At 37.9% G+C, this 16,018-nt stretch overlaps 1 protein-coding gene across 4 annotated transcripts in view; it reads right to left on the bottom strand.

Moving 5' to 3' along the window:
• SLC2A9 (solute carrier family 2 member 9) overlaps positions 1-16,018 on the bottom strand; it is a 207,451-nt gene that overhangs the window by 109,423 nt on the left and 82,010 nt on the right. For all 4 annotated transcript variants that reach the window (XM_073342503.1, XM_073342504.1, XM_073342506.1 and 1 more), the window contains one exon: positions 1,012-1,144. In XM_073342503.1, coding sequence (XP_073198604.1) covers positions 1,012-1,144 — 133 coding nt within the window. The remainder of the gene's footprint in view (positions 1-1,011; positions 1,145-16,018) is intronic.

The raw sequence follows: 16,018 nt of genomic DNA, 5'->3' as shown, positions 1-16,018 counted from the left end.
TGAGGCACCTATGTCCATATTTAGACATCTGCCAAGTGACTTGATTTTCAAGAAGTGGTGAGTACCTCGCAACTTTGACAGAAATCAATGGACACTGTGACACTGATTCAGTTCAATTATTTAAGAGTTTAAATGAGGACTTAGGAGCACAACTTTAGGCACTCGGGCTTGACAATCTTGGTCCTTTTCCTTCATCCTCTTGGCTCATTTATCACCCACCTCCTTCCTATCCCTGTCACTCAAGCTGACTACTGTTAGCAGGCAGGCCTTCTGCAGCTCTTTCCTGTTGGAAAAGCATTTTCCATGTCACTGAATCTCCAATCTCTTTTCAAATCTGAGCTAAGAACTAATCACTAACTAGACATAATGTACACTTCCTTCAGTACCTGCAAGATTCCACAGAGTCTGTGAACCCCTTCTCTTTGTCAAGTGCTTCTACCTTAGGCTAGGACAGATGTTCTACATACTTGCATCTAGAAAAGGAGTACTTGTGGCACCTTAGAGAATAACAAATTTATCTGAGCATAAGCTTTTGTGAGCTACAGCTCACTTCATCGGATGCATTCGATGAAGTGAGCTGTAGCTCACGAAAACTTATGCTCAGATAAATTTGTTAGTCTAAGGTGCCACAAGTACTCCTTTTCTTTTTGCGAATACAGACTAACACGGCTGTTACTCTGAAAGTTGACATCTAGTAACTCTGCTAAATTTAAGTGTTTATTGGATATAAATCCTGCCAGGTAAAGGGTGAGACAGAATGACACGGCAATGTGGGAAAACTTCCATCACCATTGTCCATGCTGTACCTGTTCTGTGGAAAATTAGAGGTCTTCAGTTATCAATCAAGTCGGCAGCTACTTCACTTACACAAAAAATGGTGAAGGGAAAAAACTAATAAGATCATATTTAGTTTGTAGGCTACGGAAAGCATGATGTTCAAAATTACTCGCCAGCGAGCATCCCTTTAATATCAACATTTATACTATGTGGCAAATGATTATTACCCTGTACCTTTTTCTGCTCCACTTGTGTCATTCTTTTCGAGGAGGAGGAAGTGAGGACTTTCAGGGAGAAAGGGCAAAATCCCAACTTGAATCAGTGAAGGAACAGCAATCACTCCAAATAAGTAGGGCCAGCAAAATTCCTACAAACAGATGCAAACATGACAATTAGTAAGGTTTCCCTTTAGTGAAGCCAAGATGAAAAATAGCTTTGAGGGAGCAAGCTGTGTCTTTTGAGATAACTTTGTGAAATGGACATTGTAATAATTCTTCCATTTCAGTTTAGCCTGTGATTTGAACACAGCCTCTGTGTGCGGGGAGAAGAGAGAGGGGGAAAAAGAGGAAGAGAGAATATAAAAAAAGTCAACTGAGCATCAGTGAAAAAGAGGAGTGGGGAGGGGAGCTGGGAAGAGGCTTGGGATAGGTTAAATATATGGCATGCTTTTGCTTCCCTTTAATATTACAAACCACAACCAAAATGACTCAATATTAACAAAGTCAAAATGACCACAATGAAACCCTATCACCATATCACCTGTCAACTTTAGGAAGCAATACAGTATTACAGTGGTTATATAGTTACAGACGACTGCTCATTGCATCTTAGTTCTATCTACTTGTTTAAAAATCATTCAGACTGGCTACAACACATTCAACACCTCATAAAAATGACAAAAATTATATTTAGGAAAAATTCTACTTTCTCAATGCATATTCTTTATTTCTAGTAATCAGAGCATGGGGCTCAGAATGGGGTACTTCTGACTTGAACTGAGACACCGAACTCAATCTCAATCTCTGTGCCATGTGTAAAATCAAGATAATACTGCAGCAAATTGGTGGGTGACCAGAATTTCATGGTTGCTACTACGCTGCACACTGTGACCATTCCAAACTTCATTGGCCCTAGGAGTACACCTTAGATCCTCCTGTCTCAAAACACCAAGGTGCCCATTGACTTCAATGGTGTCCAGATGTCACCCTAAGCCTCTACTATTTTAACTAAAAGGAAATTTTGCCTTAGCAGTATTGGCTCTCCATATATAGCTGAACAGTTCTAATTCCATCCAGTAGAGGGCACAAAAACACAATTCACCATAATCTTTACCCTTCTCTTCACTTATCTTGGAGTCATGATCTGGCTATGTTCTATGAAATATTTATTTTTATAATTATCTAGCTCTAGCACAAGAGCACAGCACTAATAAGACAGTAGACTTTTGAATTATAAAAACACAGAATACTATTTATTTAATATTGTAGATATTTTTGCATTTAGAAAATAATGTTTTCTAAAAGAAATGGTTCAAACAGTAGGAGTACAGGATCACTATTCTCTCTTTCACCTAAAATTGTTAAAGGGAAAAATGAAGTTATCAAGCAAATAGCATTCCCCTCCACAACTCAATAAAACCTGTTTTGATTTTTTTTTCAGTCATTTCCTTGCTCTCTTTTTAAAAATACAGTAAAATGTGTAAGGAATTATATTTTTCTTTTTGTCTCTCTTTTTAAGACTGAGGGGGAAAAAAACAGAACAGCAAAGTAATTGAAAACCTTTTAATCTAACCTGCACTTCCAAGTCTATTTATAACTCCTTGGCAGAGTGAATAAGAAATGTGCCTTAATTCTAACATTATGATTTTATTACAACATTTAAACAGCATTATGCATGCATGACATTCACCAAGAGCTAGAAAAATGATCATGCTAATTTATCTTGGACTTTCCCTAGTAATAAGGCTCGTAATTTCATACTGTATTACATAAGCTATTATGAACTGACAGTCTGTGACTATTAAACATTGCAGCTATTAAAATGTTACAGTTAGTTATATTATTTTAAAAGGTATTTTACTGTAGTTTCAGTGAAATTCTTTAAAGATTACTTGACAGTAAATAATAAAACAGGAATAACATCACACCAAATGGAAGATTCCTCTATTACACTGCACTTGAAGAAACAAACTAAAAGAACATGAATAAAGAAATTTTTTCCTTCCATCACCAGTCTAGGTATTTATTTGTCTAGGTACTTATACGACACTTATCACTGTAGTATCTGAGCACCTCCATGTTATCAATGGAGATCTCACTGCCACAGGAAATCACTGAAGCCAGGACCTGAGCAAGGTTCAAAAAGGGATTGGGCGTTTATATGGATAAGAAGAAGAATATTCAGAGTTATCATCATTAATGTTAATAAACATTTTGGGGGAATGACTATTAAATCTCATGCTTCAGTGATTAAGACAATCTCTAACTATTAGAAACCAGGGATGAGACTATGTGGAGGTCAGATTACCCCACATCTGCCTATTGCATAGTTCCTACACCTTCCGAAGCATCTGGTGCTGGCCACCGTCAGAAGCAGGGTATTGGACCAGGTGGACCTCAGGTCTCATCCAGTCTGGCAATTTCTATTTGAGCACCAATGCAAGGGCAAAATTGCCTAAATTCATCTGAGGAAATGGAAGGGGATAACTAGGAATAATGGAATGAAACTTAGCAAAGGAAAATGTAAACTGGCTATTGGGGAGGGGAAAATCCTTAGAAAGAAGTCTATCAGACTGGAATAGCGTCACAAGAGAAGTGTCCCATCAGTAGGATCTCAAACCAGGACATGACAAGGCATTTGAGAGAACCATCTGCCCAGGGACTGCTGTATGGAAGATTCCTATATTAGCAAGGAACTAGACAAGATGATCTAGAAATCCTTCACATCTCTAATTTCTATCAATATAATCAGGAATTCATGCCGTTGTCCATATTTCCGAGAAATATAATTTTAAAAGAAAGTGGAAACCTTGCATACCAAACTCAGGTCCTCTGGGTTCAATATTAGACTCTTTGTCTACAAAGATATTATGTAACATATGGACATTCAGTCACGGAGAAAATCAGCTGCAAGAGTAGAATGTATGGAGCTACCTAGGAAACCTCATGAAAAGTTACCGGCATAGTGGATTTTAGATTTAACTTTTCTTCCATAATAATCTTTGAAAATCACTGAAATTTGATCACGACACTGAATACTGTCATTATTTAAAACAAGAAGCAGATGGGGAACTCAGGGAAAAGTACTTCAAAAGAAGGGTTTCTGGGGAAGGCAGTTTACAGAAAATGTATCAAGGGAAATCTGGGTTTCCCTTTGAAGAAATAATGGAAATATGTAGGAGTATCGTGAAAAAAGCAAGAAAACAGGATTAACATTAACTCAGAAAAGCAAAATGACCTTTTGGTATCTTTCTGTTCCTAAAATGTCTTATGTTCTAATTCTGTAATTAACATTGGGATAACAATCTTAGCAGTGGTCTCATTTTAAGATGATCATAAAGTATGATTTCACTCTGCCTATCGCTGGTGGTTTCATTTCATTTCATTCATTCTAATTAGAGACTTGATCTTGAAAGGTGTGGAGCAAACTGCTCAGATTTCAGTAGGGCTACTTGTGCTCAGTTATGTGCTTTTCACAGGCTTGGCTGGATTGGAGCAAAGTGCTCAGCACCTTGCATCATCAAGCCCTCAGAGCACCTCTCCAAGTACTTTGGAAATGATTTCTCCAGCAGAATCAAAGCCCAAATCTTTCAACAAGAGCCAGCTGCCATTTTTCTATCTTTCTGAATGGAAAATTAGGTTTCCAAAAGTGGCCACTTTCTGTGGAAAGTTTTGACCTTTTATCAAAAACTGAACACCCATACCTGCTCCCCCCACAAAATGTTTTGATTTGGATTGCTGTCACCGTTGCTGTAGTTTGGGCGCCTCATGAGCGCATTCTCCTGTACGGGCCAGGTTCCTCAGAAGGACAGCATCTCCCATAATGCACTGTGGCCAGGGGTCAAGCCAGAGGGGAGACTGTGGTTCATCCGGAGAGACATAGCCCAGGCAGGGAGCCCAGCCCCTAGAGGAGAATGAGAACATGGGATACCCAAACAACAATTCTCCTGAGGCATAGCAGTGGCATTTCTGAATCAAAATTTTCAGTTTGGGATTTTCCACTAAAAAGTCAAAATTTTCCACAGGTGGAAAAAAAAGATTTTCCAACAAGCTCTACTCTCAACTGTGTCTCAGTATTTTTCTGTAACAGGACCCCCACACTATAAATGCTGCAGGGCCCTTTTTTTCCCCTCTCAAGCGTTCAGGAAGAAAGGAATTTGAGGGGGAAGCTTTTTATTTACATTAGGAACATCAGGAGTTGCTAGCCATCTATGGCTATCGCTACACTAGGAGCTAGAGATGGGATTCCCCTGCCCACGTCCAAATACTAGCCTGAGTATACAGATCAGTGACATACAGGGAGGAGCAGCAGCAGCAGAGGCATAGCTGAGCCCTGCTGAGTACATACCCATCAGTTTCGGGCAGGTTTGTAGTGGGCAGAGCTCAGCTGTGCCTTTACTGGTGCTACCAGTGCAACCACAGCTACACTGTTACTTACACTTGTGCTAGCTCGATGAGAGCTAGCAAGAGGGTGCATACAGGAGCAGGGGAAATCACAATCCCTAGCTTGGAGCGTAGAAGTAAACGGAGATGGGATGAGCAGTAGTCTATTTGTTTTATTTGATCATGAAATGAGAGAGCCATTTTAATTGGTGTAAAGGAGACTGAGAACACACTTGTTAATGGAATAACAAACCTTTGTCAAACAAAAGAAGACACTACAAAGCACACAGCTATTGTAACTGGCTGTTTTGCTTTGTGGGCAGCTAGAAGTAGATAATTTCTTCATTTTTAATGGTCAAAAACCCATCTTATTTCCATTTAGAGCCCATGATGACTTCCCAAAACATTGTAAAAGGTAAAACAGTAACATAAAATTTTTCTAAAGTTACATTAGGTCTGTGAAAGTAATGTATAAAAATTTGACTCTTGATTAGTGTCTCAGATTTCTTGTACATTTTTTCCATAGTGCCAAGGACACCATGCAAAGGAGAAAAAAAAACAAATTACTTTTGTAGATTATTAATTATTATTATTAATGTTCTGCCAGCCTAGGGAGTCTTATTTGCAATAAATCTTTACTCCATGGCTTTTCAGTTTTTCACTTTTTTCTCCAAATACGTCTTTTAAAACTATTATTGTGAAAAGCTATACATGAGAATGAATTCAGTCCTTATAATAAATTTCAGGCCAGCACAGTACAATAAAAATCTATTTTTACTGTACAAGACATTGATCTTCCTTTGTTTCCTCTATAGAGGAATTTTACTTTTTATTTACAAAAAGGAGAAAAAAAAGAAAAAGAGAGACAGTCTTTATCTAAAGCAATAAAAAAGGTGCCCTCACCTTCTAACAATGCATTTTAATGCACACTGACTTTGTAGTTCACACAGACCTTACAAGTCTGCTGTTTTCCCCTGTAGGCTAAAGATTTTTGACCCTTTCTACAGGGAAATTGAGCAATTTGTTGTTTTCCTCTTGTGTATGTGTTAAGAAATATTCTTGGCATTAAGCACCTGTGAACCTTTCCATTGATTTCAATGGGCTTTGAGTCAGGCCCTAGAATACTGCAAATTCACATTCTGTTTCCATTCACTTCTCTCATGATTTACACTATCCAAATCCAGGTTCCTCGTACCAACTCAAAACATTTTTTCTCTCTCTCTCTCATTGGTTTGTTTGTTTTGGGATTTTTTGTGAATGTCTTATATCTCCCAGTGAATTTCTTGAAACCACTTTGCAATTGTTCAAGTTCTTCTCTGGAACCAGAGAAAAAAATTCTTTTTCAGAAAACAAAACAAACCGGCAAGGTGTTCTGGAAATCTCAGTTTGCACATGCTCAATAGAGATTTGTTAGTTTGGTAGCTAAATTCTTTAAATATTCCATATGTACAGAGCATGCTCTAGTCCCATGATGCAGGGACTGAGCAGGACTTTCATGCAATTGCTCCTTCTCTTCTGCCACAGTCCCCTAAGGCACTGGATATAGTAGCTGAAATTAGAGACTCTCTTTTGTAGACTCGATATTCCCCCTGCTGATGCCCTGGCTCTCTGACTCTTGTCTCCAACCTGAGCTTTCCAAAAAGTGTTAATTTCTATAAAGATTATTGCCAACATAAGGAAAAATCAAGACTTTGGAGACAGTGACATTACAATTTTCAATCAAAACTTACTAAATTCAATGGAAGTCTTTCTACTGATTTCAGCAGGGTTTGGATTAGGCTCTACAGAAGTACGATAGAAAGATGGATGCAAAATGCAACATTAACAGCAGCATCCAGATTCCTAGACATTTTACTCACTAGTAGACCTGTATGAATAATGCTTTTTTTATTATTTATTGGCAATTCCATAAAAAGTTTTGATTTCAAGTCTAACCAAAACCTTTTTTTTCTCCCATTTTGTTCTACCATATATATGGAAGAACAAAATGGGTTGCAATTTCAATTTTTTTTAAAATTAAACTGAAAGCAATATCAAAACAAAGTCATTTTGAACTGAAAAATTGAAATGCTTCATTTCAAAAATGTCAAAATGTTTTGATCTTTTTTGTTTCCCTTGCCCCCCCCAACACCAACAAGTTGACAAAAACCAATAAAAAAATTGCAAAATATTTTTGTGTTCCCGAATCTGCATTTTTCACACACAAAAATAGTTTTGGATGAAAAATTTCACCCAGCTCTACTCATTAGGTCATATTGTGCAAGGTACAGAGAATTAATTTCCTTAGCATTTCACAGATGTTATTCTGAACCTAATTTTCAACCTGTTGAAGTAACAGCTGGTCTTCACTTCACATTTAAAGATGCAGCACTCCACAAGTGATTACGGCATTATTTCCATCATTTCTGTTAACTTTCATTTATTTAGTCCTTTCTTACTGGATTATACTAAAACAGTGCGTGTGTTGGGGGGCAATGATCTATTTTCAACAGCCAATGTATAAATGAAAAATATTTTAAATAAATGCACTCTTATGGAAAGTATTAGAAAATATATCCCATCACTCAACAGAATAACTGTGTGCTAGTTAGTGCAGGATGCCCAGTCTACTTCGATTTTGGTATGCAGATTGCAAACACATACACATAGGGAGAAAGCTACTTGTCTTTGTAACTGAAATTCTAAAAATTCCCAGGCATATGGAATAATTAGAGGGTGGGTATCTTCACTGTATGTGAAAGGAAGTCACAGGTCAAAACATTTTTTAAGACTCACTACTTATTAAAGGACTTGGTACTAGAGCATCTGCTAATGCCTACAACAAGAGAGAAATCAGTATCAGAGAGTTTTACTCTCACTCTGACACTATGAGCAGTGCTAACATAATGCTTGATCATATTTCATATACAGGGCTCCATACCCACACAGCCAAATAATCTATTCGAGTTTTTTAGGCTTAAAGAATGCAGCACTGGGATCAGGATTTGAGCACGTTACACAGGATTGGTCTTCATGAACTACTCCTAAACCCTGTGGAACCAAGTCTTGCAGCATATTCAATTTTTAAAATATTTTTTTAAAATCAGAGCTTTTATTTGCAAATGTGGAGATTCACTGCTGCAATGTCATGTCTTATTGAATTAATTAATGAACTCCATACAGGTAACAGGCAAATACAGATGGTTTTGTAACATGCTAGAGTTTCACTAATTTTTTAAAAAAACTTCAAATTAATAAACATGTTCACTTCTAATCTTTGGGAATACTGATATTTATGAACAGACCATATGAGACTAAGCAAAGCACCATGGGTAATTTATTAGTGTTTGTGGCTACCTGAAACAAAGCCAGCACTCAAAGGGCTGGTTGCAGAGAAGCTGTCTTAGTCTTTCCACTGGTGGTTTTACCCCTGTAACCTTTCAAACTAGGTTTTATAAAATCCTGTGTACAATTCCAGTGCTGTAAAAACAAATTTAATATAGAGATAAATGCACACGGTTCTTGATTTAAAATCCTACAGCAATATGCACTAACCAACAGGCCAGGCCCTGCACTGTTGCCAGGTCATGCACCAGTGGGTGATTTAGTTTTTGTTCTGGGTGGCTTCTGAGTTCCAGCTCAGCAACTCACAGCTTATAATTAGGTAGAAATGCTTAGCTGTATGACAAGAAAATTGCTTAAGAAAAACTACATCCTCTGCCTTATGTGCCACTGGGAAAGGTATATCACATACATCACAGCTAGATAAATAAAGTATGCAGCTCCTAAGAGTGTGCCTCAAAGGGAACTGTGCTCTGTTAATAATTGTTACCCCTCAACCAACTCTCTTACATCTGGGAAGGGTAGAGTTGGGCACCAATTCATAGCAGCAAGATCACCCATAATGCAACGTTGACACAGCTATACAAAGTTGGGCCCTCTGTTCAGAAAAGTGCCTAAGTACCTGCTTAAATCCATTCCTAATCAAGTAAGCCCTGAAGTATAGGCTGAAAGTTGATGGAGGATTTAATGGACAGGAGGTCACAAAAAACAGCTTAAAGCCACCTTAGTCCCCACTCATCACCCCAGGCTGTGAGTTCTGTGCTTTGTTTCTTAGAGGCACAACACAAAATCTCACCCTATATTTTCTACTGGTATCTTATTTCTAAGCCTATTATAAAATGCTTTTTAAAAATCTTTAAGATCACCCAAGACTATTCTTTGACTCATTCTACTAACTGTTCTAAGTGACACAGGGTTTAAATGTCTTGCTGATAGCTGGAGATTTATGTTCACTGTAATGCTAAGGCCCTACTTCAGGAAGGAAATCCTACTGAAGTCATTGGGACTATTATTTATGTGCTTAAAGTCAGGTACATGTGTAAGCAATTTGCTGAATTAGGGCCTTGGTTTAACTCTATCATTCTTTACTATTTTAAATATTGGTAGGGAGAGGCTATGATGGTTCTTTGTGTAGCTCAGAAGCTCTCTGTATATTAGTGTAAATGTAACTTTTTCTGACATAAGATCTGGATAGAATGCCAGGGTTCTATTTTCCTGCACATGGTTCCTTTAAGATTTAAAATTGTGCTGAAGAAATCAAAGGGACTTTGCTCTGGGGAGTAGAGTGTGGTTTCAGAAGAGATTGGGGCTCATGAAAGATGCTCCAGCACTGGGTTTTATCCAACCCTGTTTGTAAGTGTTTGTTGGATTCTAACAAAAAGCTTTAATAAAATGCTCACATTTAATCTGATCTGAAAGTGTAACATTCACATGTAATTAGTATGCATCCATGTAGACAGACTTCTGTGCAGAGCCCCACTGACTTAAATGAGGCTTCAGGAAGGGTCAGGATTCCATCCATGCAGTTTCCACCACAGGATTGGAACCTAACAACTTTTAATCCTAAAGTAATAACAGAACACTCCCCTCACAGAGAAATCTCTTTGACTACTGTCATAAGTATTTCAATGACAGGATTTATATTTATTTACACACACACACTTACACTTAAAGGAATCACAGCACTAGAAATGGATGGATTGCTCTTCATGTTATCATAGTAACATTTAACAGTCTTTCAGCTGTCATAGATCATGTTCTCCTTAGTCTCTACCTGAAGGCTGCGGCTGCCTGGGAACAATTCTTTATAGCTTTCTTTACTGAATTTAGAGTATATCATTAGTTACCAGGCAGCCTTTGAGTCTGAGTCAAGTACAAAAAGTCCTAGGAAGGAGCAGTTTTAGAAGCCGAACAAACAATGAGGCTTTGAGAAGCAATGTAGCTTAGTTTTTGGGACAGGTTATTGTGCCTTCAACGATACAGAAAATTATGAGGTAGCTGGCTATACAACATATTTCAGTGCATCTGAAGCAGCACTTAAAAGCATAAGAAAATGCAACCAGCAAAATACAAAAGGTTCATATGTAAAAGGTTTTAAAAACAATTATCTTCTACTTCTAATATCATGTCATTTCTTGGGGACTAGTAAAGATTAAGTCTAGAAAGGGAACTACTAACATTTTCTTGGTATTTTGATATAAAATATATGCCTAAGTAAAATCCATTTAAGATCCCATTTGATGCAGAATATTTTTCACAGGTCACAAAGGCTTAGTCTACACTAGAATGTTTTTGCTGGTATAGCTATACTGGCAAACTACCCCAGTGGAGATGCAGCTTACACCAGAAAAAGAGTTAATTTACCAATATAGTTTATACCAGTTTCTTGAATGAACTACGTCATACTGGCAAAGGGACTCTTTTCCAGTATAAACTGCATCTACACTAGGGCTTTTTGCCAGTATCAGAATGTTGTAAAGAATCACATCCCTACCCAACATTATTATTCTGGCAAAAGTTTCTAGTGCAGGCCTGGCCAAAGACAGCTGCCAGTTCCTCAAATACTGGATGGAGCTTTACTGTTCTTAAAAAAAAAAAAAGGAAGAAAAACAAACTAACAAAAAATCTATTTGCTCCTATTGTTTCAGTGACAGCTGCAAAGCACAACATAGCCACAGCAAAATTAGTGTGCGGACATTTAAAAAAAATCAATTTGAAACCCAGGTCTGATGCTGTTCTTGCCTACTCTAGTTCTGTGCTGGTGTAATTCCGTTTCCCAAAATGGGGTTATTCCTCATTTATGCAGGTGTCAATCAAAGAAGAATGGACCACTCCTGTTGCAAGGGAAAACACGCATACGCACTTCTTATTTGAATTCCCCGGAGTCTATCCCATCTATACATGGGGTATGCATATGTAACTTAGATTTTAACTGTGAATGGGAGAGACTCACATAAATTTCATGTACATTGCTGAAAGAAGAGATTCTCCAGTACATCCAAAGCATAAAGAACAAGCAGGTTTCCTTACAGCGTAAAGGTTCATTAGAGATTTAAAGAAAAAAGAAAAAAAAAAGATGGATAAACACAAAACTGAACAGCTAAGGAATAATGCATTCCCAAGTCTATTTAATAAAATTTTAACTCTATACTGGTGTTCAGATGACACTGTGGAAGCAAATTACAGCTAATTTTGTTGAGCTCACCAAAGCATCTATATGGAACTTTAGATTAGCACTACATATTCTGTGTGTGTGTCATTCCTTACGAGAAAAGGATGAATATATATGGAACATCTTCATGACAAGCACAGACACAAATGAGAAATAAAATACTGTATCATTAGACAGAAGTGATCTGTTGCAAGATTTACGATCTCTACGCACAGTGACATCAGCTAATTGTTGTCCCTCCAAAACATTTGCTGGTGTACTGAACCAGGACCACCAACAACAAAAGCACAGGCTTCTACTTCTTGAGCTGTATGTGTAAATCTATTTGCACCAGACAGTAAAGGGGGACATGATATGCTTAGTGAGTGTGTTACACTTAGGCCACTAAACTATCCCTTCTGGTTTAGTTATGTTAGAACCTCTAAAAAAAAAAATAATATCACCATACACTTACTTGATTTTCCAGCTTAATATAATTATATAGTATATACACACAAATTATATTAAAAGAATATTATTAAAAGGTGCTAAGTCAAACACTCAAGGTTAGGAAATAGCAGAATTACAGTTATCTGTGCAATTTTAATTATGGCCCTTGCATATGACTCTTGCATTATGGTACAGTCTTTAGTTACACAATCACACACCATTTTTTCCACATGACCCCTGCCTCATCCAGCAGATTTGATGGATGGTGCTAACTTAATGAGCAGCTATTCAATATTTTGTTTTCTCATTGTTCAGTGTGCAGCTCCAAACCTTATTTACTAGGCAGCCTCTGCTCTGAAGAGAGAATTATCATGATTAATTTCCTCTTGGGCTTTTCTATAGCACTTAGCACTAGAGTGCCTGAGTTATTATTGCCAAGCATGCTCAGGGAGGATGGACTCTTAACGCCGATATCAAAGATGTTTCTCCTGAGCGTGTGCGATCTGCAATTTTTAAAAAAGGCTTATAACTTGGCCAAATTTGGGTGGATATTTTCAGGGATGGCACAAAGCACATCCTGACACAAAGGCCACCCAACTGCCAAATTTCAAGCCCCTGCTTCCAAAGTATGGGGTCAAGAGCTACTAGGGGGGAGGGAGTGGGAAGAGAGAAAGATTATCAGAATTTTTTTACATGGGCAAAACAACGTATTTTTCCCTAGCCTTGTTCTCTAAAATGGCTGGAAATTTTTTTGCAAAAACATTGCTTCAAGCAGGCACCTGGCATGTGAAATTTCAGGGCAAATGATTAAAGTTTGCCAACCTTATAAATAACTGAAAACAGGGCCATATAATGAGAACTATCAGGCAACCTTAGTTATAGACAGCTCTAGCATCCTTCCCTATAAATATGTACACAGACTTTTTGTGTATATTTCTTTTCTCTCTCTCTCACACACACACGCACAAAAGAGAAATGTATAGACAGAGACACAATTCACACATATCATGCATACCCCAGCAATGGGAACGGTTTGTTCACAGAGCTAACTCTCGGATCAATGGGACAAAATTAAGAAAGCGAAAACATTTGAGAAATCCTTCTGACAATGGGATGTACCAGTATTAGATCATGGAAAAATCCTCCAAGAGAAGCGTTATAAGCTTGGACTTACTCTGCCTGGAACAGTCCTGACAGGACAACGAACTGGATGAAAAACAGCCTTATCCTCAAAAGAACATATTAAAAGTTGCACATGCTAAAAAAAAAAGCCATGAATGCTCAAAATTAAGTAATTTTGGAGCCAGTGGCAATATTATATCTCCCATGTTACTCAAGATAACACAATTACATTCTTGTGGGCCAGCATAAGTTTACATTTGCAGTTGCTCTGGCTTCCTGAAGAAATAATGGCTTCAGGTTACAGAAGGCTGAAGCATGATGGTGGTCTAATTAGCACACTACGACATAGGAACTGGGATGATACAGAGAAGCAGATCACCTGTGGAAAAGTTTTTTTAAAGTAATTATATTCTGTGCCCAATTCTGGTCTCAAAAATGGTTTTACACTCATGTATCTCCACTGGCTTCCATGGAGATATAGTAGACTTTATTATTTGTATTTGTGCAAAGGAGGTCAGAATCAGAGCCTTGAAGTTCAAACTAGTGTTTATCCAAAATTAAGGGGAGAAAAGGGGATTTGGAATAATTGGGGGACATTGACACAGCAGGTACAGTAGAGAACCAGCAGTGTGACTGTTTAACTTGATTTCCAGAGACCTATTAAGCTTTCTTAAAATATTACACTCTAAGGAGGACAGCATCTATAGATTCAATATTATCATTTAACTAGCTTCAGAGTCAAAGGCAGTAAAAACATGTCAGAATCCAAAAATATCTGTATTTAATCTCAACAATCTGCTACTGTGATGGCCTTTGCATTCATTCCAATAGACTCAGATATTAAGGTCAAAAGGGACCATTATGATCATCTAGTCTGACCTCCTGCACAATGCAGGCCACAGAATCTCACCCACCCACTCCTGCAATAAACCTCTCACCTATGCCTGAGCTACTGAAGTCGTCAAATCACGATTTAAAGACTTCCAGGTGCACAGAATCCTCCAGCAAGTGACCCGTGCCCCATACTACAGAGGAAGGCGAAAAAGCCCCCAGGGCCTCTTCCAATCTGCTCTGGAGGAAAATTCCTTCCCGACCCCAAATATGGCGATCAGCTGAACCCTGAGCATATGGGCAAGATTCACCAGCCAGATACCCAGGAAAGAATTCTCTGTAGTAACTCAGATCCCACCACATCTAACATCCCATCACCGGCCATTGGGCCTATTTACCATGAATAGTTAAAGATCAATTAATTACCAAAATCATGTTATCCCATCACACCATCTCCTCCATAAACTTATCAAGTTTAATCTTGAAGCCAGATAGGTCTTTTGCCCCCACAGCTTCCTTTGGAAAGCTATTTCAGAATTTCACTCCTCTGATGGTTACATCCCTTGCTAAAAAATTAGTTTGCTTACAACATTGATGTCTGTATTCCAATATATGACATAGAAATAGCTAAGAATGCTTCTCCAAAATGTTGTGATAGTATCAGCAATACACCAGAAACATCAGTTCCTCATCCTATTCAACAAGGACAAAATAGCAGAAACAGCATTGCTACGATGCTGGTGGCCAAAGCAGTGCAGAACCCACAGAGAGAGAGACTCTACACTTCCATATGCACCATGTATATAATCTTTGCATCAGAACTCTCAAGGCAATGTACAAGGGAAAATACATACATGTCTGAAGTACGGCTAGTGTGTCCACCAGCATGAATCCACATAGCCCGACATGAATGTAGGAATGAAGCTGTGAGTATGATGTTACCTCCCTCACAAAAAGTAAAAGTTAGAAAAATCCTTGGTGCACAAGCATACTGCATGTTATTTTTATTTTGAGGTGAGGATTCAGTTCCTTTCTCTGCTGCATTAACTCTGAGCCAGCATCTCAACCCACAGAACCCAGAGAGCGTAAAATGCGATGTAGTGAAAAGGTTTTACCTGTGAGAGTCTATAACAGCGACATTAGTTATAAATATTGCACCTTCACAGTTCCAATGTCCACTGGCATTTCCACACTTAAAAGGACAGTGCCATACTCTGCCAGAGAGGAGGCTGGCAATTAAGGCATTAATCAAGACTCCTATTCATTTCAATGGGTTTTGGATCAAGTCCACATACCACAGAGTTTTCCTGGAATACTGAAACATCTGATTGGCAAATCCAAGCCCATATTCTATTCACTCCCATGTGTAGGAGTCTTACTTTTCATTACAACAAGTATTCAGACAACCACTGACTTCATTAAAATTCCTGAAACTTTTACATATTTTAATATTAATGATTATGGATCTGAAAGTTCATAATGGATGTCTGTTATTTCCTATCTGTTATTTCCTTATTTTAAAAATTCCAATCATCCAGTCAGAGAACAGAAAAAATGCCCTCTGATGTAGCTGACCAACCATGCAACACAAATGAAGAGCAGAGAGAACAATGTACGAAGATATAGTCTAAAGGTTATTTTTTCAAACTATTCAGTGAATACTTATGAATAACAAATGCTTTCAAAGAAATCAGGATCCATTTGTTAAGAATTCATGAACAAAAAAAGGAGCTAAATTTGTAACAAATATTACTTTCAACTATTT

Source organism: Lepidochelys kempii, chromosome 4 (assembly GCF_965140265.1).
Source record: "Lepidochelys kempii isolate rLepKem1 chromosome 4, rLepKem1.hap2, whole genome shotgun sequence".
Taxonomy (NCBI): Eukaryota; Metazoa; Chordata; order Testudines; family Cheloniidae; genus Lepidochelys; species Lepidochelys kempii.
This window is presented reverse-complemented; position numbering and strand designations above follow the sequence as displayed.